Source organism: Bactrocera latifrons, unplaced genomic scaffold, assembly GCF_001853355.1.
Source record: "Bactrocera latifrons isolate USDA-ARS-PBARC rearing strain unplaced genomic scaffold, ASM185335v1 scaffold_291, whole genome shotgun sequence".
NCBI classification, from domain to species: Eukaryota; Metazoa; Arthropoda; class Insecta; order Diptera; family Tephritidae; genus Bactrocera; species Bactrocera latifrons.
This window is the reverse complement of record NW_017536530.1, coordinates 29485-51930: the sequence shown is the minus strand read 5'-3', so window position 1 is coordinate 51930 and position 22446 is coordinate 29485. Positions and strand designations below refer to the sequence as shown.

The window sequence follows — 22446 nt, the reverse complement described above, 5'->3', positions numbered from 1 at the left end:
CTCAAAAATTATTTTACATTCTGCAATTGAATTTTTATTTATTTTACAAAATAAGCCTTGTCAGTTTGGTTAGTTTTTTTCAGGTTTAAATTATGCTCAATACACTTACTTTTTTTTAATAAAATTAAGAAAATTTATGTGCTTACATTTTTGTCACTTCTATTTTATTAAAAATGTGATTATTTGGTGTATAGGAATTTTATAAAATATAAAAATCAATTTTAGTCTTGAAAATAAATATCGAAAATTTCATAAAATTTAGCTGCTTAATTGCTTGCTGCTTAAGTAATTTAAAAATTGTATTTATTTTTAATACATTTCTAAAATCTTACCCTTAAAGATATTTATTTATAAACGATCGGTATAAATCCCTTAAATTTTATTTGATATCAATATTTTATTTTGTCACACAAAAGAAAATAATTCATACGTATCCTCAGAACTGCAGCTCTCCACTTCTTTGGTAAGCTTAATGTAAAATAAATAGAAGGACAAATATTTGATTAGCCAATTTTTATATGATAAAAGTAAATAAACAGTAAAATATGTAAAAATATACCAATGAAAAACAGTAAAATATTGTAGAAGTTGAAATGCGATGCAATGAAAATAGTTTTGCTATATAAACGAGTATAAATATTAATTAGACCTACTAGATACTCTTCACTGTGCATAGACTTATGTACTTAAACTCTCTTAAACAAAGCAGTTATAACCCTCCTCTTGCAATCAAAAATTAAAAAAGGAATAATATTAAATCATACATTTGTATTTATATTACTCCGATAAGTGTGTAGCAGTAGTAGTGAAAATAATGTAGCGTAAACTTTAATTGTTTATTATTGTGCATTAAGAAGAAAATGCATTTATTTGTAAATCACTGATTAGGGTACCTTAGGCATTTTAAAAATCTGTTATGATAAAATGTGCAGAATTGTAATCTAAGAATGTACAGCAAAAAATAGATAAATGCTTAGAGGTGGCAAAACATTTAAAAATATATTGTTATATTTTGAAAAATTTAACAATTTCACGTACCAAAGTCGAAACCTCTAGAAGTTAAATTTGCATAATTTTTCTAAAGGCAATCCTCTTTACGAAATTTTTCAAAGAGCCGAAATAATGAAAACATGGTAGCACGCATTTGTGGCAATGCAGTAAATTTGCTTTTCGAATTCAACAAGAAAAATTACTTACAAAATTTATTAAAACTGCTCGATAATTTTACGTGAAAGCTTTTCCAAAGCGTGTTTTTTTATTCTTTTATTCTGGTATGTCAGAATTAATTTCGAAATATTTAGTGTGTTTCAGTTTCTGAATACACCTTAAGCCTCCCTTCGCGCTTTTTAAACAGATGAAAGCAATGGATTTTTAAAAAATCCTTATACATTTATGTAAATATAATACCTCATTAAAGCTTTTAATGATTTTCTTGCACGAAAGCTTTCACTTAAATCAGTTTTTCTTTATCAAAGTAAGCTCTCAGTTATCTATTCATTAATGAAAGCATTTAGTGGCATTATTTGCAAAGTTAAAGTTTTTACTTTAACCAGTTTTTCTTGGACAAGGTAAGCTCTCAGTTATCTATTCGTTAATGAAAGCTTTTAGTGGCATTATCTACACGAAAGTTTTTACTTTAACCAGTTGTTCGGACAAGGTAAGCTTTCAGTTATATATTCATTAAAGCATGTTCAATATTGTAACCAAGAAGCTTCGAAAAACACTTCTTTTTCCTTACCCGCGTAAGCTATTACTAAAGTTTCCAGTTCACAAAAGCTTTCATTTTATTCAGATTTCTTTATACTTTGGATTATTAAATGTGCAGAATTGTAATCTAAAAATTTCGAACCATTTTTTTCATTGCAGCTTTCTTTTCCTATATATATGTTATACCCGAGACATGTAGTAACAATACCATAGTAAAGGTATCATGGTATTCTGTTTACTACGTTGGTGACACACATGGCAATGTAGTAAACTCAAATACTAGCATGATACAAAGCAATTTCGCTATTTGCATTCGATATTTCACAAAAATTTTAAACAATAAATATGTTGTTGTGTGTTATGAAGAATATAAGTTCAATTATATAAAATACTCTAAAGTTCATCTATTTTCATCGCACAAAAGCGATTTGGTTAAAGTTTCGCTAAAATCCTCACATAAAATGAGGCATTTCCTGCTTTTTAGGCAGAAAATTTGTGAAAAATGATTTGTTTTTCATTTCATTAATTAATTTTTTAAGTAATTTTGAGAGATTATTTCGAAGAGCTTTTGTGTAAAAGCTTTTAGCAAAGTTTGTAACCTTTTTTTAGCTGTATTTATACAAATACCACAATGAAACATAATAGTTCATTACTCATATGGTATTTTGCTAGTATTTGGTGCCACACATGTGGTATTTGTACCATATATGGTATTGTTACTACATGTCTGTCTCAGGAGTCAGGTATTAACATTAAAACATGAAAGCTTACTACCAAATACTTTGAACCACATTTCACTGGAGCTTTCATTTATTACTATTAAATAATATAAATTTTCAAAAAAACTTATATAGCTGCAAACTGAATTTCATTCACTATATTTATTTTAAAATTTGTAACTATGTAGTTTTTCTGAGGCTTTTACGATATTAATTTTAAAGTTTCATACTACTTTTTCTGGAGTACTTCACTTCATTTACTTCTCTACTATATTCCATATTGAAATAATCGAAGAGAATATTTTGCCTAACAATTATTTTTTTTCCTCCCTTGAGGGTAAGCCTAAAACTTGCTGTATAAAAAGCCAATCGTTCAATATCTACATCTGATGATAAGCTTACTTAAGTTACAACTGTACATACTTACAATTAATTTATATACTTAAATGCATAAGCTTTGATAAATCGCAACAAATATACGTAATTGAAAAGACGCTGTTTATGTAAAACGTAACAAACCAAATATATAGCAAACAAAAAATACAAAAGTTAGAAGCTAAGCAAAATGTAAGATTATAAGGTAGGTAAATGGTGTATGAAAATATTGCAATACTACACTTACGCAAAAAAAGTAAAGATACGTAATATATTTATAAGTAATTTTAAAGTATTTATGCTATTTTAAAAAACCGATTAACTTAAGAGAAAATGTATTGAAATGTATACAAGCTGGTTAGAAAGTTTATATAAGTGGGCAGCGGAGTAGGCACACAAGACGGAAGCAACTGTAAATTCTTAGTTATTGCATAACCGATTGCTCGCTAAAAAGGGAATATGTCATTATCTTTGACATGTGATTGACAAACAATTTGACAAGCAAATTGCTAGAAATTTATAATTGAAAGCAAAGAGAGAGATAGAGAGAAAAAGCAATAACATATATTTGCGAGAGAAGCCCCTAACAATTAATGTATTGAAATATGCTTACTTGCAGCAAAAAGTAATCACTGTAAAGAAAAGCAAATATTTTAGCGAAGCGAATGACAAAACAAAGTAAAAGAAGAGTAATTTAAAGCATCTGGTTTCGCAGATTTTAAGCATTTATATTCAATTAAAACATGTATACGATTTAGCAACTTTTTATTTGTTTTTAAGCAAAAAATTAATGAAATATTTATATAAGTATATATATAATATATAGTATGAGTAAAACCTAAAAAATCAATGTGAGACAAAAGTATATTAAATAAAATAAATTCGTTTAATAGCATGTAATAAGAAAAAGTGAAGTTTTTGAAAATGCAATGAAGAAAGTGAGTATAAAGAGTTTGCAATGAAAAATTAGCATTAACCACAAAAAGGGTTAATGATTGAAAGGGCAAACGAAAAACAGCAGGTATATACAGGTGTGTGTTATTATATAAGGATAAAGTAGTTGTGAATTGTATTTTGAGAATTTTAATTGATAAAAAACTATATGAACAAAATAAATAAAAGTGAAAAAAAATAAAAAATTAATATTTCACGTTGAAACATTATATAATTTATATATTTACTTATTATGAAAGGTAAAATCAAGAGAGCCAGCGTATAATGTCGTGAAAAGGGAATGAAACAAACACACAAGCAACAAATTTAAATACTGTAGTTTATTTATAATATTATACAAAAATATTGTTATTATACAATAATAATAATAAACAACATTAACGTAAACGCAAACATTGAAATAAAACAACAACAAGCAAACTTGAAATCAAAAATAAAAACTACGAGTAAAAAAAAAATAAAAAATATGAAGCAAAAATTAAAATGAAAACTAAAAATAAAAAAAAATAATAAGCAAAAATAAAAATTAAAAATATAAAAAAATAATAAGCAAGAATTGAAATAAAAATTAAATATAAAACAAAAAAACAACATTAAATAAAAACAAAAAAATATTTGCTAGCAAAAACAAAACACAACCATTGTAAATGTCAATCGAAATTACAATAACAAAAACCCATTTAAAATAGTAAATAAAAGCTGCAGCGCGTTTGATTTGATTGTGTGAAGCAGCTTGGAAGCGCCGAAAACTAGGCAACACATCAAAAATTTTTTTTTAAATAAGCATAGTTTTAAAACAAAATTGCGTTTCAACATAACATCCAAACATTTGTGGTTTTAGCCCTTGCGCACAGCTGTGTGTCGCTTTCGAGTTGCTACACGCGGTCGCTTCAGCCGCGGAGCGCACAAAAACGAACACATAAAAGTACATACACACACACATACAAGCATAGATTCATATTAAATTCCAATTATGTGAGCAAATAATATTATACAATATTATTTTTAATGTGTAGTGATAATGGTAAATACAAAAATTGAAAATAGTTGAACATGTGAAACAACAACAAGCCCAAAACAACTCAAATGACATGCAAATAAGGAGTAATTACAACTTTAATGCAAAATAAAACTTAAAAAACAATATATTTATGTATAGTTTTATTATTTTATACTTCGAATTAACCGGTTAAGGTTAAATAGACACAATTTTTCCCGATAACTTGTTTCTATTTGCCCATTGGCGAAACGCAGGTATTGTCGATTGTGAAAATCGACTTGTTTTGAAACGAATTTTTTACCAGTAAAATAATTCGCCACAGACAGAAACCAGAAACAGAAAGAATACGCACTATTAGTTGGATGTAAGTTTTCCACCGAGTCACTATGTTACTCTTGCTTTAAACCGCGCTTGGGTGTTAAGGTGCAGGAAAGTTGGCATGGAGGTCATACGAGACTCACTAAGTAAATATTCGACCGGCGACAACAAGAGGCATTCCGTTATAGCACGAAATGCAGCGTTCTGATATGTCTGAAGCTTCTTCGCATGCTTTTCACTACTTCCAGGGTACCATATAAGTGCGATGTAGTTTAGGGCCGGCCTGCTGATTGCCCTTTATGTTGCCAACCACATTTTTTTGTTTTTTCCCCATAAGCTGCTGGCTGGCCACTTGAAGATTTTGTTGCGGCTGTGTACTTTGGCAATTAACTCCACATAAGGAGAGCAGTCTGTCTAGTGTTACACCTAAAATCTTGGATTATTGACAGTCAAGGCCTCCAGTGTCTTCACTACAATCCATACAATGCGTCACTATAGATGTGTGTGGCCTCGCGCTGTCCTGCTGGAACACCAATTCTCTTCTAGTGGATCTGCACCTTTCAGATAGCATACTTGTTATCCCAGACGGTCTTAATGACAGTACAGTCCCGTTACCAAAGCTTTGGTCGAAGGGTAATTACTCATAGTAGATGATTCCCTGCATTCCGATCCCACCAAACATATATACAGTAAATTGGTCCAAACGTGTTTTTTTTGTGTAATGTTTAGCTTTTGAATAATTGAAACAGTGCTTATATGATGGGCAGATTCGAAAACTCTTTTTGATCTATTTTCATTAACCTATTTTCCTTATATACAAGAGACCCATCTCAAAAAGGTACAATAAATTATAGGTCACAGGTAAGGTATTTTCGAGCCGCTTTATAAAGTTGCCCTTATTTTTTTCACTTCAAGTGTTGCTTTAAGTAGTTAACCTGCCAACGCGGGCGAATTTTTTTCCAAGGACTCATCAGAAATGACGTCGCAATGGCCGAGTATAAAATATTTTTTCCAAAAATTTCTGAATTTCTTTCTTTATAGTGTATGTTAGTAATGTATAAAAATTTTTTTACTTTTTATATGACTTGTTTAAAAAATTGCATATCACAACAAGAAAAAGTTCATATCGCTCAAACTTGGTGGCCAATCAACCGTCCCAAGACGTAAAATTATCTGCTTAAGTGTTTTCTCAATAAAGCTTGTTGAAACCAAATATCGCCGAGATCACGAACTTCAATTTTAGGCATCAAACAGTGGGTTATCACGACGGCATAACGGGTCGCTCAGGACCGATGATTCCAAACCATAGCAGACCATGCTTTTTCTTTATATAATGGCAGCTCTTGAATTTCTGCTTGTTCCCATACCCATTGAGCCAAACATCGGATCTTCTTGGAAATTTTCAAGAGCCTGTAGAGCGAAACGATGGCGCTTGGGAAGGTCGACCGGCTGCAATTCGATCCCAAGCTGTATTTTGTACGCTTTGCTGAGAACGGTGCCGGCGAATCTACGTGTTCACTCTCAGCTACGGCTGCTACATTTTCGTCACAGCGTGCTGGGCATGGTTTGTTTGGTCGAGTTTTATCCAATAATAAATGCTGGGTCTCAAGATGGGAGTTTAGCGAGGCGCACGAAACGCATTCCCCACAGAACGTGAATTTCGTGATAAAGTCGAACAATTTCTAAACAATGTTCATGCGTAACTCTTTTCATGATGAAATGCCAAACAATACTGAACAAAAATAGCATGACAGCTTGACACGACTCCTGTGTGTCAAAAGCGGCTAGCGGCGAAAAAGTATCTCTGCTTCTAAAACCCGTTATAATTACCTGTCTGTATTTATCAATAATAATATTAAATGCATTTTGTTTTAACATTTCAAATAATTTTAAGCAGAATACTCTTGGTCATCGGACACCATTTTTGAGAAGATTTTTGATAGAGAACTGTTAACGAACAAGGGAGTTCGAAATTCTCGAATTTAATCGCCAATTACTAGAATACAATTCAGTGCATGCCCATTTTTTATTTGTTTATTAAATAAATTAATATATTTAAAAAAAAACTCAAAAAATGCGTTATTTCTGGTTTCCAAGTGGATATAATCCCTTAAACTACTTTAAAATATGCCCACTCGCAAGTATGTAAACTATCATGGCCCAATACTATATAGACCAACATTTAATATAGCCAAGTACCTCATTTTACTAAAGAGCAAATCTTCTGGACAGACAGAAAAAATTCAAGCAGACATGGATTCTGACTTTTGAAGTGGAGTGTAGGTACTCGTATTGCTGCAGAGTGAAGTGTCGATACACGACGGCAGCACTTATGAAGTCAGAGTATTGAGCTGATAGCTGCACACAACAACAACGTGCATCTATCAGGAATCATAGTAACGAATAATACATGTATGTGAAAGTTATGAAAGAGCTTCGCAAACTAAAGCAGCAACAGCAAGCAGAGCGTGTTGCCAATGACTCCAACATACAAATTTAAGATGAAGAAGCAACACCGTCAAACAGCGCCAACACAACCGAAAAAAGCGCACAGAAACAAACAGACTCAGCAAACACTAAAAGGCAACAACAACAATAACCATACAACCGCCATAATAACAGAAGCGCCAAAAAACGCGACATTTTCATGTTGGTCACATCATTTGTTGGCCGCAATGCCAAGCTGCGCAAGCACGACACAACTGCGGGTCTGCAATCGCTTTGCTGGCATCAGCAGAAACCTACAAGCTTGCAATCAGCAGTAACAGCAACAACAACAACAAAACAAACAACGTAAGCAGCAGCTGCAACGACAAGCAAGCGCATAAAATGCAAGAACAGCGTTAACAACAACAAAAACAACACCGATGTAGCAGTAGTGCAACTGCAATGACACCGCAACCAAGAGCATAGTTAACAGCACACAACAGTCAAGAGCATTGCATTGCAGCAACAACAATCGCACAAGCATTTGTTCCGTCCTCCGTGTACACGAGCAACGAATCGTGGCAATCAGTCGCGCAAGTACATGATGAACTCACTGCATCTTCATGTTGAATAATGGGCAACATGCAGCACATAACCGACGATATAGCAACAATAACACTACTAAACACCAACTAGCATTGCTGGCAGTCAACTACTGAAGTAGTTATTCGAGCACAACCAACAACGCAATAACAACAACAATCGTCTGTGTCAATGCGCCTAGACGCACTTACGTTGCCAGCAACCATCCTCTGATGCAGTCAACAGCCCACAGTTTCAATAAGCGCGCTTATTCGTGACGCTACTTATGGCCACGTAGCCGACGTACTTACTATGTCCTCCGCCATGCCATGTAGCTGCCTACTTATCGTGTTGCCACAGTCGTCGGTCGTCCTCTTCGGATATTGGCGACTGTAGTGTTTGCGAAGGTGCAGCGACAACAGTGAAAAGGCAGGAAAATCAATTAAAATTATTGGCAGCTTTCGCCTCCAGGCTATGTGAAGCGCGACAAGCGGTTATACGTAACTAGCCGAAGGTGCTCGCGTGGTTAACGCTTGAACGCCAGCGTAGATCAGAATCAAGTTATTGGCAATGACTCAAGCGGATTTTGGGAACAGTGAGATGAAAAGGAAAAACTAATGAGTAGAGATACGCAGAATATATATGATAATATATGTACATATATGAATATGCAATACGAAAGTAGACCACCTGAATTAAGTGTCTTTATCAGCAAAGATATGTCTGGTTTTTTTTCTCAGAAAATTTCACTAAATTTTTAAAACACAGGCTTCTGGGAGAACCTAATTTTCAACATTTATGTAGATTAGTTTCAATATGTCAAAAGATCAGACGTTAAAGCGCTTCGTCGGTACCTGACTAAGAGTTCTTGACATCACAAAGGACCAGCGTTCTAAGTGAGAACGGATTCCTTTAATATTAAATTTCCACTTTAATCGCATACATATGTAAAAGTTCGTAAGTATTCTGCGGACCTTTTCACAGCTAGCCAACCTTTTTACAGCTTACCAAATATTTAGATCCATCGCAATTGAATTTATGAATCAAAACACTGTAGCATATACGAGCATTTCAACACGTCTAAAAGGCGTTGTGGTCAATACATTTCGCCGCCATATGACAAGATGCTATTGGAAAAGGCTCACACATTATGACTGAACGTGGGTGTGGACTATAATTTCAGTGACAACCGTGAAACCTACGAGAGCCATTGCACAAAAGAAGGAGTCAACACGAGCACGTTTAACGAGGAGTCGTGTACCACTTATCAGCGTGGCGTCATCGCTACTTTATCTGCGATTCATTTCTGTAAGCTTTTGTGACCATGAAATGCGAACTGATTGAATACTTTTGATAAATACAATGAAAGGTCATAAAAACACAGTATTCTGCGGTTATGAAAAAGTTCACAGATTTTACTATTTACACGTTTAACTATATTAATTACAAGTGCTTACAAAAGAAAGACGCCACAAAAGCAAATAACGAAAATAAGTATGATAAAACTGCATAAAAAATGTGAAGTATTCAATACAACAGTGTCAGCGAGATTTTATGCGCCATAAGAGCTTTCGTCAAATTAAACTCCTCATCATGTGCTTTCACCACTATCCGGACCTGGAACAATCAACCAAATTGTCGGCTATCAATTTCATTGCTGTTCTTCTCACAATTACAGTCTGCACCTTCTAAGCGGCCGTTTTTCGATGTCAGTATGCGTATGCCTTCCGCGAACTTCGGGAAACCGGACATGGATTCCCTGAGCGTCGTCATCATCACCGGCAAATACATGAAGAAATCCTTCACATGTGTAAACATCATGTTGTAATCCATTTGCGAATTGTTGTTACCTCGGAAGAGATTGCCCAACGAATTTCCGGCACCGCCGTTGCCGCTTGCGCTGCTACTGTCATTGTAATCGATGTCGTTGCTGGAGTGTGACGGTGCCGCGTGTAATAGTTGCAAGTGCACTGATCAAAAAGTAGAGGTGTCACACGTTATTAAAAGCATTACTTACGTAATTATTCATAACGCTGAAATACTCAAGCGTTTTTGTACTCACTTAGCAAAAATAACACTAGTAAACGTGCGAAAGTTCTTTGGCTCATATTGATTTTTTTTTTTTTTTGCAATATTTTGTTCTTGTTTTTTGTTAAAATATCACTTCAGTTTCACTTTTCGGTTTGTTAATCTTTTTACTGTAGTTGTTGCTACTGTTTCTGCCACAGCAATGGCCATTGCTACACTGCAATTGGGTTTTTATAAATTTCCAAGCGCTTTTCTGCCAATTTGGCACATTTTTACTTTCAAGAGTATTTACCACTTTTTGTTGAGCTATTACATAGGGTGTTTCAGAACGATTCTATAAAAAATATAATCGATTTTTTGTGTACAAATTATGTGTTGCCAAAATTAGAACCCGAAGCTAAAAATTAACAGATCGGCGACTTCTAGCTATAATCTCAACATAAATCAAAATCGTTGCCAAAAAATTTGAGCATCATGATTTTTTTTTTTATTACTTTTTAGATTTTAGTAACTATTAACTTAGAATGCCTAAAAACTGGAAGTTTGGTTGAGAAAAAAATTTTTTTGACAAAACGTACGTCGAAAGCTAAAGTTAACGGGTGATCTAAGAAAGGGTACTTTTTTTCATTAGCCCTTTTTGACAGATCACGCATGAGTCGCACCAAGCTATCCTCTTATTTTTGTTCTGCATGTTTGGCATTTCGTTATGAAAAGCCGCCTGAACAACGTCTACAAATCCATCAATTTCATTACGAAAATTCACGTTCTGTAAAGTATCGGCCTGCTGAGCGTACTATTCGCAACACCATCCCTCATCTTGCGACGAAGCACTCATTATTGGATAGTATTCGAACGAATAGGCCATGCCCAGCACGCTGTGATGAAAAAATAGTAGCCGTAGCTGAGAGTGGACCGTGGAGAGTCGACTCGGCGCCGTTCGCAGCAACTCGGACTGACGTATATAACGACTTGGCGCATTTTACGTCGAGATCTTAAATTGAAATCGTACAAAGTACAGGTTGTGCTCTGGCGTAGGGGTAGCAAAAAATTGGGAGCAGTAGTAGAGCAGAGCTAATAAAAATTTTCACTTTCATTTCAGAGCACAGCAGCTGTAAGAATTTTTCGATCGAATTCTGAATTTCAAACAGAACTTATTTAATTCACGAATATTGTCGAATTTTCTATTTGAAATTTTTCAAATTTAAAATGCTTCAGCGGATTTTGATATTATATTACCCAAAAGCCAAACTGAAACAACCTTTTATTTTTAACAACAATATAATTCTGCATATTGTTTAACAACGTAAGGTAGAATCATACAACTTGACCTAGTTCTCGTTGCTTTTATGTGGTTTTCTTTCTTTCTCCAATTGATAATGTGATAAATAACCTTCCAGAAAAATTGTAGGTGGTATTATGAACATCTAACTTTACAAAAAATGAGGGTGGTCGAAATATATTCTGACACAAGTAATATGTTATTTAGTACTGCTAGAATGGCTTAGCTTGAAAATACTTATTTATATTGGGAAACCGGGTCTTGAGTCCATTGTCATTTAGATAAACTTCACCATCTTGGCTGTTGTTATGTTTGCTAGATATTTAGGCAAGTTTCTACTGAGGATTATACAAGTCTCTAAGTAAAATCCGCAGAGTGAATGTTTTTTTAAGATATTATTAATGATAAAGAGACGCTTTGCCAATACTTACCGAGAGACAACCACCATCTGGAAATAATTTTTGTATAGTGGTGAGGACAGCGCTCCAATTCTATTATAGAGCTAATATCTTATTGTATACTTATAGATTTATCAAAAGTACGACTATGGCATATCAGATTTTCATCCATTCCCACAACAATCCAGTCTACGTAACTGAAACGGATCCAGATCTCTAAACTAACACGTACTGTCAACCTGACTATTTGAAAAATACCGTTACCAAAACAATAACAGCAACAATACAGAATATTCAAAACTAGTAAAATAGAAAGTAGGAAAGATTCGCAGCTGCCGAAGTGAACTTTTATTATGAGCATTGTAACAAAAAAATAATTCTTATAAACTTGGAAACTCCATCAAAGCTTCTACGCTTCTGTGTTTTGTATTTTAATTTCCTTAATTGTAATTACCCAACGCCGTTGTCAATGTCCTATTTTAATCCAAGACTGACTTCAATTTCTCCCCTTTATTGATTAAAGTAAAGCATCTCGACCCTAAGTAAATAAGCCCTTGGCTGTGATCATTTAAATATTAATGCCTCGTCACAGTTTTACTTCTCAACTATTTGAGAATTGGTAAAATTTTCTAAATTTGCCTTCATCCTGCCTATACACTTGTAAAGTATGTATGCATGGGTGTTGATTATCGCTTCGCGCTCATCGGCCACATCTGCATCCTCATCAGTGGGAATAATCTCGAATGACAGTGATTGATGTGCACGAAATTTATGTGATACATTACTCGATGACCCTCACCCTTTCCACCAACTAATACAGCGCCTACAACCGCTCAATTCATCAGTGGGAATGACAATAGAAACCAAGCAAAATCAACAAAAATAATAAAATGACTGGCAGCGAAATTGCAATTTTAAAAGTGAATTTAAACTATAATTTCACACAATTTATGTAGTATATTCGTAGTTGTTATTGTATGTACGTAAATATGTATAGTTTCGTATTTTCATGAATCTCAAGCAGAAATTTTGATTAAAATTATATTATTTTACCTTTCGATTCCTTTCTCAAGGGGTTAGGCCTGTATAGAACCCTAAACAAGAGCTCAGATTTGGGAATTTAATCTGGAAAGAATCGAGACCCTGAAAGCGGTTAAAATGGATGAAATATAGAGCATAGAGCATAATTATACCCTGAACAGGGTACATTAAGTTTGCCACGAAGTTTGTAACATCCAGAAGGAAGCGTCGAAGACCCTATAAAGTGTATATATAAATGATCAGTATGTTGAGCTGAGTCGATTTAGCCGTGTCCTGCTATCTGTCTGTCTGTATAGTCCCTCGGTTTTTAAGAAATCGTTTTGAAATTTTGCTGACGTCATTTTCTCTTCAAGAAGCTGCTCATTTGTCGGTACTGCCGATATCGGACCACTATAACATATAGCTGCTATACAAACTGAACGATCGGAATCAAGTTCTTGCATGCAACACTTTCACATTTGACCATGTATCTTCACAAAAATTGGCACAGCTAATTTTCTAAGATAATAATGAAATATACGAAGAAATTGTTCAGATCGGCACACTATAGCATATAGTTGCCATACAAACTGAATAATCGGAATCAAATGCTTGCATGGGAAACTTCCTCATTTGACCATATATCTTCAAGAAATTTGATATGAGTTATAGTCCATAGTAATGTGATGTCCGAAGAAATTTTTCAGATCGGCTCACTATAGCTTATAGCTGCCATACAAACCGAACGATCGTAATCAAGGGCTTTTATGAAAAATTGTCATATTTGACGTGGTTTCTTCACGAAATTTGAATGAATTAATGCTTAATGTAATAATATAATCTTCGAAAAAAATTGTTCAGATCAGATTACTATAGCATATAGCTTCCATACAAACTGAATACATAGTTACTAAAGGAAATGCACCTGCGAAGAGTATATGTATTAGCTTCGGTGCAGCCGTTTTTCTTGTTTTAAATTCCAGTTGATTCTTTTACTTTCCAGTACACAACTCAAGAAGCAATTATATAGCAGGAAAAAGTTTGCACGAATAATGAATTTAGAATATGCCACTTTTCGATCGAAAATTGTCAAATCTAACCAAAACTATTCAAGCCTCTAGGTACCGAATACGTGGACCCCTGTATCTATAATTGACTTTTGACTGAAAATTTCGCCAATGTGTTATTGAAATTCAGAGAGAACACTTTCCCGATAATAGTATCTCTGAGTATCAAAAATGGGTTGAAATGGGTCAATACTTCTCTGAGCCCCCATAAAGTGAGAGAGCATGTTTCACTCACAAAAGTGTATCTATGTGCCTAAAATAGACAAAATCGGGCGAAAACTTGGCCTAGCCTCTTTATAACTAATATCAGAATTTTCGAAGATCCGACCAACTTTTCTCTATATGATTGGGGATTGTGTGTGGGGTACTTTATGAAACCCAGGGTACATTTTTTTCATTATGTGGCGTGTGAAGCATGTAATTTGAAAACCGTCAAAATGACGGTCTTGGTAGTTCTAGTGTTAATAGTGGTATTGGTAAAAATAGGTAAAATCGCGTCGATACTATACCAACTGTCATAACAAACCTTATGTTGAATATGTCGGTCAGTGTATGAAGTATATGTGTATAGTTTATATATATTATATTATATGTATATGTTTGTATACAAGTCAGCGATTCATTAAAAAAATTCGGATACATTTGATCGCGTAGCCGCTTTCAAAAAGAACCTCGAAAACGATGTACACACGTTCTATATAATGTAAATGGTATTTTCAATTTCATAAGTAACCATAATCTGACTTAGGCTTGCAAATTTTTTCCAAAATGGCGGGTATATGAAATGGTTAAAATGTTTGTAAAAAAGTTACAAAGTGTACCACTAGTCAAAATATTTCGATTATTTGAAAATCCGAGACTGATCTCACCCCTTAAATGTTATTTGCTGTAAAATTCGATGCCGATTTTGTAGAGATGCGAACACACCCGAAAAATTAAGCWGAATAAATAAATAAATCACACTAAAGTGAAGTGATGATTTTGATTAATGTTGATACAAACTGTTGACAATTGTTTGTCATTTGCGTTCTACATTCGCCTGCAACTTGTGTTGTTGTCGCTATTTTAGTTTCTCAGCGCTTCGCTCGTGTAGAATGTGAAAGAGGCAGTGTGCAAATGCGTGTAATACAAAGCAAATATGTTGTTGTTGTACGAGCCAAATGACTTAAGTGTATGAATAATTACACGGCTCCTCAAATGATTGAGTTATCAAGTCCCATTTGAAAATGAACGTAATTTAGCTAAGTATTTGTTATAAATGATTCTTTGCCGAGGGAAAAGCTCAACGAGTTGTTTGTTAAAATTAAATTCGTTTTTGGATACGTACATACATAAATATGTGCTTAAGCATAAATTTTCATCAATTAAACATTAAACATTGGGTAAATAAGTTGCAATAGCGGAATAAATAATACTTAAATAAATATCACCTCTCTAAAAATTCGTATCGTTCCAATGATACGGCACCACTAGAAGAGAATTAATTAATATATTCTATACTTACATCTCACCCTCAAAATTCACATGAATAAATTACAACTTATGGTAGAATATTTTAAGGAAGCGATGTTTTAAAAAACTGGATAAAAGGGATTTCATTTGTAATGAAACAGTAATTTGGCTTAATGCTTGTGTCTTAAGGGGGGAGCAGGCAAAAGTATTTTGGGAGGCAAAGAAATAATTCATTAAAGCGAAATTTGTAGAGTCTATAGTTATATATTTAAACATCGTCCCAAAAGTTTTTGGATATAAAATCTTTGTCATTCTGCCTTTGGGAATCAATTGCCCGATGTAACTCGCATATGTATTTGTCGGACGAGGAGCAGGAAGGAGGTCACATTTTCTATCAAAAAATTCAAAAATATTCATATTTGCTAAAAACTTATCTTCTAGTTAAACTAAAAAACCTCCCAAAAAAATTGCAAACTTCTACAATTTTTTGAAAATTGAAAAAAGTGGTTTTTGACCAAAAAAAAGTACTTTATGTTGTTTAAAAATATTTTCAAACTTGACTTTTCTTAGTTTTTTTTTAGTTTAATTAGAAGATAATTTAATGGCAAAGATAATATACTCTGCCCCAATTCCACACGACGTTTAGAGTTTTTTCGATCATCCCCGCCAATTAAGGAAAATCGTAAAATGAAGAGCCGAAAAATCGGGCGTCAAAGTTTTCGCTTTTTGCCCAATATCTCTCATATCTCCGGTAGACGCTCGGACACTACTTCCCTTCTAGCTTCGATAATATCTCGAATTCCCATCTATAACTTTAGGGGCATATTCTTAGATAATCTTTAAAGAGATTTAAGCAAAACAAAACAAATTTGATTTTTTGAAGCTTCTAAAGCAGGCTCCCCCCTTAAGGAACTGGTTTGATCAAGCCTAACGAGAATCGAAACTAGTAAGCCTCTAAAATAATTAAAATGATCAAAAAAAGTCTATTACGTTTGATAAAAATTCAAACGGAGAAAAAATAATTTTGGATGACCCGAAAAAAAGTTGTTAAAGTGGGTTACTACTAAAAAGACATCGTTCACGAATACTTATTACACGAAAGCTCTTTGTGTTGGATCACTTGTGCTTCGAGTTGCTTGACTCTTCTTATTCTTCATTGGCGTAGACACCGCTATAACCACGTAGCCGAGCTTACAAAAGCGCGCCAGTCGTTCTTGCTTGTCGCTGTTTGGCGGCAATTGCAGATTCCAAGTGTAGTCAGGTCCTTCTTTACCTGTTCTTTCCGCATTAACTTTGTCAATGCAGTCCTATATCTAGTACAGCTGACTGCGGTACTCGCCGCAAAGGACCATAAATCTTCTGCAGAACCTTTCTCTCGAAAACTCGTAACGGCTTCGAAGTTGTGCCTGTCAGCAGTGACGTGGGAGCCGAGTCCCTAGTGCGACGACTGTTTGTTTAGTAACAGGAGACATTTCGTCTTCCATTCGTTCACTATCACCCCTTATACTTGGATTCTTTATCCAAGAATTAACGTCTAGGTTGTTATGGCCAATGATATCCACGTCATCGGCATATGCTAGCAGCTCTACACTCTTATAGAAGATTGTACCTTGTCTATCTGCAACTCAAATAATTTCTCCAGGAGTATATCGCAGATGTCACACGATAGGGATCCTTGTCTGAAACCTCGTTTGGTATCGAACGGCTCCAAGAGATCCTTCCCGATCTTGGCAGAGCTTTTAGTATTGCTCAACGTCAGCTTATACAGCTGTATTAGTTTTGCAGGGATACCAAATTCAGACATGGCGGCATAAATGTAGCTCCTTTTCTTGCATGCTTTCGTTCAACCCTATTCAAAAAGATGTTCCTTATCAGTTCTTGAATAGCTCAGCCCGCTCCATCAACATCGATTGGGTAATTGGGTTCACCATTTCATGGTGTTATGCTTTCACTGCCATTCAAAAGACTGGAGAAGTGTTCCTTCCATGATTTTATTATGCTCTGCGCATCAGTCAGTAGATCTGTTCTACAAGAGTATTTTAAGGTCTTGAAATCTTCTGTTAGTCGTTGCATCTTTTCGTAGAATTTTGAAGCATTACCCCTGTCGGTCAGCTTGTCAAGCTCTTCATACTCACGCATTTCGGCCTCTCTGCAAATTATATTCTATTAAGAATACAAAATATGATGAATTGTTTGTAGCATAAAATCAATCAATTTTTAGAAAATAACTGGCTAGTTTTGAGGACAAAGCTGTCCTTCAAATTAATTTTGTATATCTAAACAAGTAGCTAGAATTTATTTTACTTCGAAAATTTTTTGGTTTTAGAGATTTTTTTAAAAACAATTTGTTAAAGTTTATAGAAACTGAAAAATTAATCCAAAACATACTAAGATAAGTAGCCTATCGCTACCGAATAAGTAAGAAAATTAATATAAAACTTTGAATAAACATATTTATGTATAATAGTATGTATATTTCCCATGTGCAACTTGTATTTGCTATTGACATTGTTTATGTCTCTACTAGCAGGTATGATATGTGGCCAAGTGTACAGATTGATCCTTTCTTAAGCTGCCAATACAGTGTTGACTGTCTTGGCTCATACGCTCTCGTTTGCCATATATAAACCTATCAGAGCCACACCTAAATCCATTTTACTACGTAAATGTATGGGTGTGTGTCTGTATGTATGTGTAACGTAGACGGTAGGGAAAAGTCCGTCTTTTAATCCCCGAAAATTGATTATATTCTTAAGAATCTTACTACACCCATTCATTCTTAGCTACTATTATTACTTTCCTTTTCCTTTCCCAAATCCAGCATCCTTTTATTTTTACATATCATTATTCGCATTTACACTTATGTATGGATGTATATATACTACGTATACATATGTGTATATTCTCTCATGCTTATCCGCATGCATGGCTCTTGTGCGAAAATCATTTGTAGGGATTTCTGTTAAATATGACAATTACAAATCACTGCAAGGTGTTGTTTGTTTATCCACACATGTGTTTACACACACACATGCGGCACATACATACATATATCTATACCTCGGTACATACAATTGTATTATTTTGGCGAACTCCTTACATTTATGCACATTCATTCATATATAAGTGTATTTATACATATATATGTATATCTGTTGACCAATGTGCGCCTTTAGCAGGAGAAGAACTTAAATGATTTTTATTGCTCACCTTCAGTGTTGTTTTGTGTTTTGCGGGTGCTCGTTTTGGCCATTGTTGCGAAAGGGTCCGAGTTGGCACCTTTGCGACTTCGTAAATGTAATTATTTTTGCCGCTAAGCCACATAAAAGCTGGATTTATTCAATTCTCAGACTTTTAATAGCATTGAAGGGATACAAGAAGGAGGGAAGATTTAAGGAAAACATGAAAATATGTTATATATTTAAATGTACGTATATAAAATTTTTTATTTGAAATTATTAATTTTGGGTTTGAAGAATTATATTATAGAAGAAAGGATGGATTAGCAACAGGAGCTAAGTATTAGCAAAATATTTGAATAAACAAACACCCTTTTTTATTAAACTTACCAAACCAAATCAACGAAAACTATTTTTTGTGAGCGTCTTCTATGGGGCAGAGGCATGGACTATGACAACATCTGATCGACGTTACGAGTTTTTGAGAGAAAGGTGCTGCGGAAAATGTATGGTTTTTTTGGGCATCAATCGCATTCGATGGAACGATGTTTGAGTTATACGACGATGTTGACATAGTTCAGCGAATTGAGACACAGCGGATACCCTGGCTAGGTCATGTTGTCCGAATGTATTAAATCTCTACGGCTCTGACAGTATTCGCCACAGTACACAAAGGAAGGAGAAGACCTCCAGATCAGGAACCTGACTAAACTTGGAATCTCCAAATTGGCGCCCAACAGCGAAAAGGAAGAATGACTGGCTCGCTGTTGCAAACTCGGCTATAATCGAGTCTGGAGTGAGTAATCAAATATTTGATTTAGAATATGATTTACACGATTGGTGTCTTCTGCTTTTGCTATCGCACACATGTTCAATAGGCGTAATGCCTATTCAATTACCCATCAACATTGCTGGGATATCGGGCTATTAGGGAAATTACTTACCGGCTTATCCTCATATATTCACCTTATATTATAGAACTACTTTAACTTTGAATACATTATAATAGTTTTCAGATTATAACATCATATTTTCAAACGTCTGTTGTTACCGATAAATTTTAGAGGAAAAATATTGCATAGTGTCTAGCTGGAATTCTGCTATATAAATAACTATGTACATATTATTGAAATCAAAATTTACCGAAAAACAAAATAATGTTAACAGTAAGATACCGTTGAAATATGAGTCTCTTGTTCACTTGAAATTTTAATAAAAATTTCGAAATCTCGCCATATGTAGTTACGGTAAAAACAAACTAATAAAACTTCAAAGCCCGTCCGACATATAGCAATTAACTTTATTAATTAACAAATGTAAATTTACTTACAAGTAACGGTTATGTAATGAATTATTATTTGCAGACATAATTCCCCAGATCTCACGATCTTATTTTTTTGAACTTTCCTGCTAAATAAAACAGTTTTTCGACTTCTGTTAATTTGCCGCCATGAAAAGTCAACAAAGTGCTCCCTACAAATCGCTTCTTATCACAAAACTCGGGTAATTGTTTAAATGACGCTACGCGCTTGCGCAAGTAAGCGTTACATTAGTTAAATGTTTGCTGTTATAGCGGTATTTTCAATTATTTTTTTTTTTCTCCCTCTTCAAAGATAATTTTTACTAAACAACCACCTACACCTTTGGACAAACGCTGGAGGCGCTAAAAGATGCTGTTTTCAATTTTCTGCCGTTGAAACTTAGTAAATATTTACAAAGCGCACAGACAATGCAGCATAAATACGATATATACATAAATACATACATATGTATGCACACTTGTAACGCTCTGCTAACCTGTAAAGCGTCGACTTTGTAACGAAAATAGGCGGCTGCCTAAGCAACTATTGTGAAGGCAGTTGCTTTGAAAGTATGTGTACATGCGACATTCCTTGGTAAATGGAAAAGGGATTTTTTAAAATAAATGTAAATAAGGCATAAATGCATTGTATGTGGGGCGCTTTGCGCAGTCGCCAGAGCAAAAGGTGAAATTAAAATAAATGCAACAAAAAATGGCTGAGGCAACAGTAGTCAAAAACAATTTGTCGCTTTTCTTTGAATTAAAACTATTTTATTGCTATATGGTTTTCTTTATTGTGTGGATATTTTTTCATTGTAACATGCAACTTGTGATTTTTTTCTCGTTTATTTTACACGTTTGTTTATTTTTTGCCAACCGCAGAGGTAAGTCTAAGTCCTTTGAAAAGCTGCTTGTAGGGAATTCTTACTTGTTTTAATACCCTGACCGGAGTATTTTCAAGTTAGCACGAAATTTGTAACAACCAGAAGAAAATATGGGAGACTTTATAAAATTCATACGAACATCATCAGCGTGACGAGCTGAGCCGATTGCTTATACCAAACTACTCCCTCAGTTTTTAAGACACTTCCGTTCCGATGAGGCTACTAATTTGTCGAAACAGTTGATATCGAGCAATACAATATAGCTATGATTCAAAGTGGATCGATAAAAGTCCAATTTTTTTATGGAATGGTCTATTTGACCAGGTTAACACTATAATCTCTGAGCAAATTGTTCAGATTGAACTGCTATAATATATTGCAGTTGTCGAACTGATGGATCAAAATCAAGATAATGATATTTTTATACCCTTTTATGCCATGATAAATGCACTTGTGAAGGGTATTATAACTTCGGTGCAGCCAAAGTGTACGTTTTTTCTTTTTTGTTTTTGCAGCCGGTAACGTTATTTGTGGAGATTAAAACCTCAGGACAATGTATGCTCTTTGACACTACTGTTTCGGTGACTTTGTAGGCATAAATTCTTTTATTGTCTTGGTTTTTTTTTTTTTTTTGTTTGTTGTAATTTGTTATTTACTATTCAAGATAAAAGGTGTTCCAGTATTAAGGTTTTATTCTCTTTTTCTAAGCCACGCGGCACAATAAAGGCATTGCATATAAATTTTAATTAAACTGTCCTGTGCAAATGTGCTTCCAAAAGAAAAAGTGGTAGTTTTTGTATAAATATAATATGCTCACAAGTAAATATATAGTTAATTCAAATTCAATCAGTTAGACGGGCATTCTAATCGATCCTTGTCACATTAAAATACGATTTAGCAAAGTTATCGCCCAAAATAGATGTTGCACCATTAGTAACCCTCTATATAGCTAATATCACTTCTTTAGTATCTTGACTCTTAATAAAAACAAATACATTGATCCATGCAATCATCCATCAGTGCAGTATACAGACGCAACTAATCTCTGTGACAGCTGCCATAGTTGCAATACTTACGATTATTGCTCACACTGCTTGAGGTACTCAGTAAAAACGTTATTTGCTCTGCCAGGATAAAACTTGTATCTATTATAATTTCCAACAACACTTGAGTACACATTAGAGCGGATAGATTTTTCTTTAAAATCGCTATAATGAAATGTTCTACGGATCATGCAACTTTGCCAGGAGGCTAAGGACCTAAAACCGGTTTCGATTTTAAAGGCGAAGTTTAAGAAATCTGACTAATCCGTTATTTGGGAGATCGTAACGATAGAATATCAAAATGCACCTACGTATTTCATTCGCATATCTCAAACACCGACGACATGTTTATGATCCTAAAACCATTTCCATACAAATCACTGGTTCGAAACAGGTTATATACTTTTTGGTAAATTTGTTCAGAATGGTCTGTAGAACATTTCCAGCACACGCGATTTTTCCGGATTTTTAACTTCCTGCAATTCAAACCCCCTAACACTCCTGCTCTTTTAAGGTTTTAGGGGTAGTCAGAAGTTTCAAAAAATTAATTTTTCTTTTCGTTAAGTTTAATATCTTAAAAATATTCTCTGAAAAGTTCACGTTGATCCGATAATTAGTTTTTGAGTTATTCGACAAATAACATAGAGAGCTCGGGCACCTCAAAGCGCTAGTGTGCAATTTTAAACGCGTTTTTCTCAAAACTATGTTTTTTGA

General features: G+C 34.2%; 1 protein-coding gene across 1 annotated transcript; it reads right to left on the bottom strand.

The window, feature by feature from the left end:
- Positions 1-9708: 9708 nt before the first annotated feature.
- Positions 9709-10190, bottom strand: LOC108970237. Its single transcript, XM_018935509.1, has 2 exons — positions 10145-10190; positions 9709-10052 (listed from the first exon to the last, which is right to left on the bottom strand). Exons 1-2 carry the CDS (start codon positions 10188-10190, stop codon positions 9709-9711), a joined length of 390 nt encoding a protein of 129 aa, XP_018791054.1.
- Between the last annotated feature and the right edge of the window lie 12256 nt (positions 10191-22446).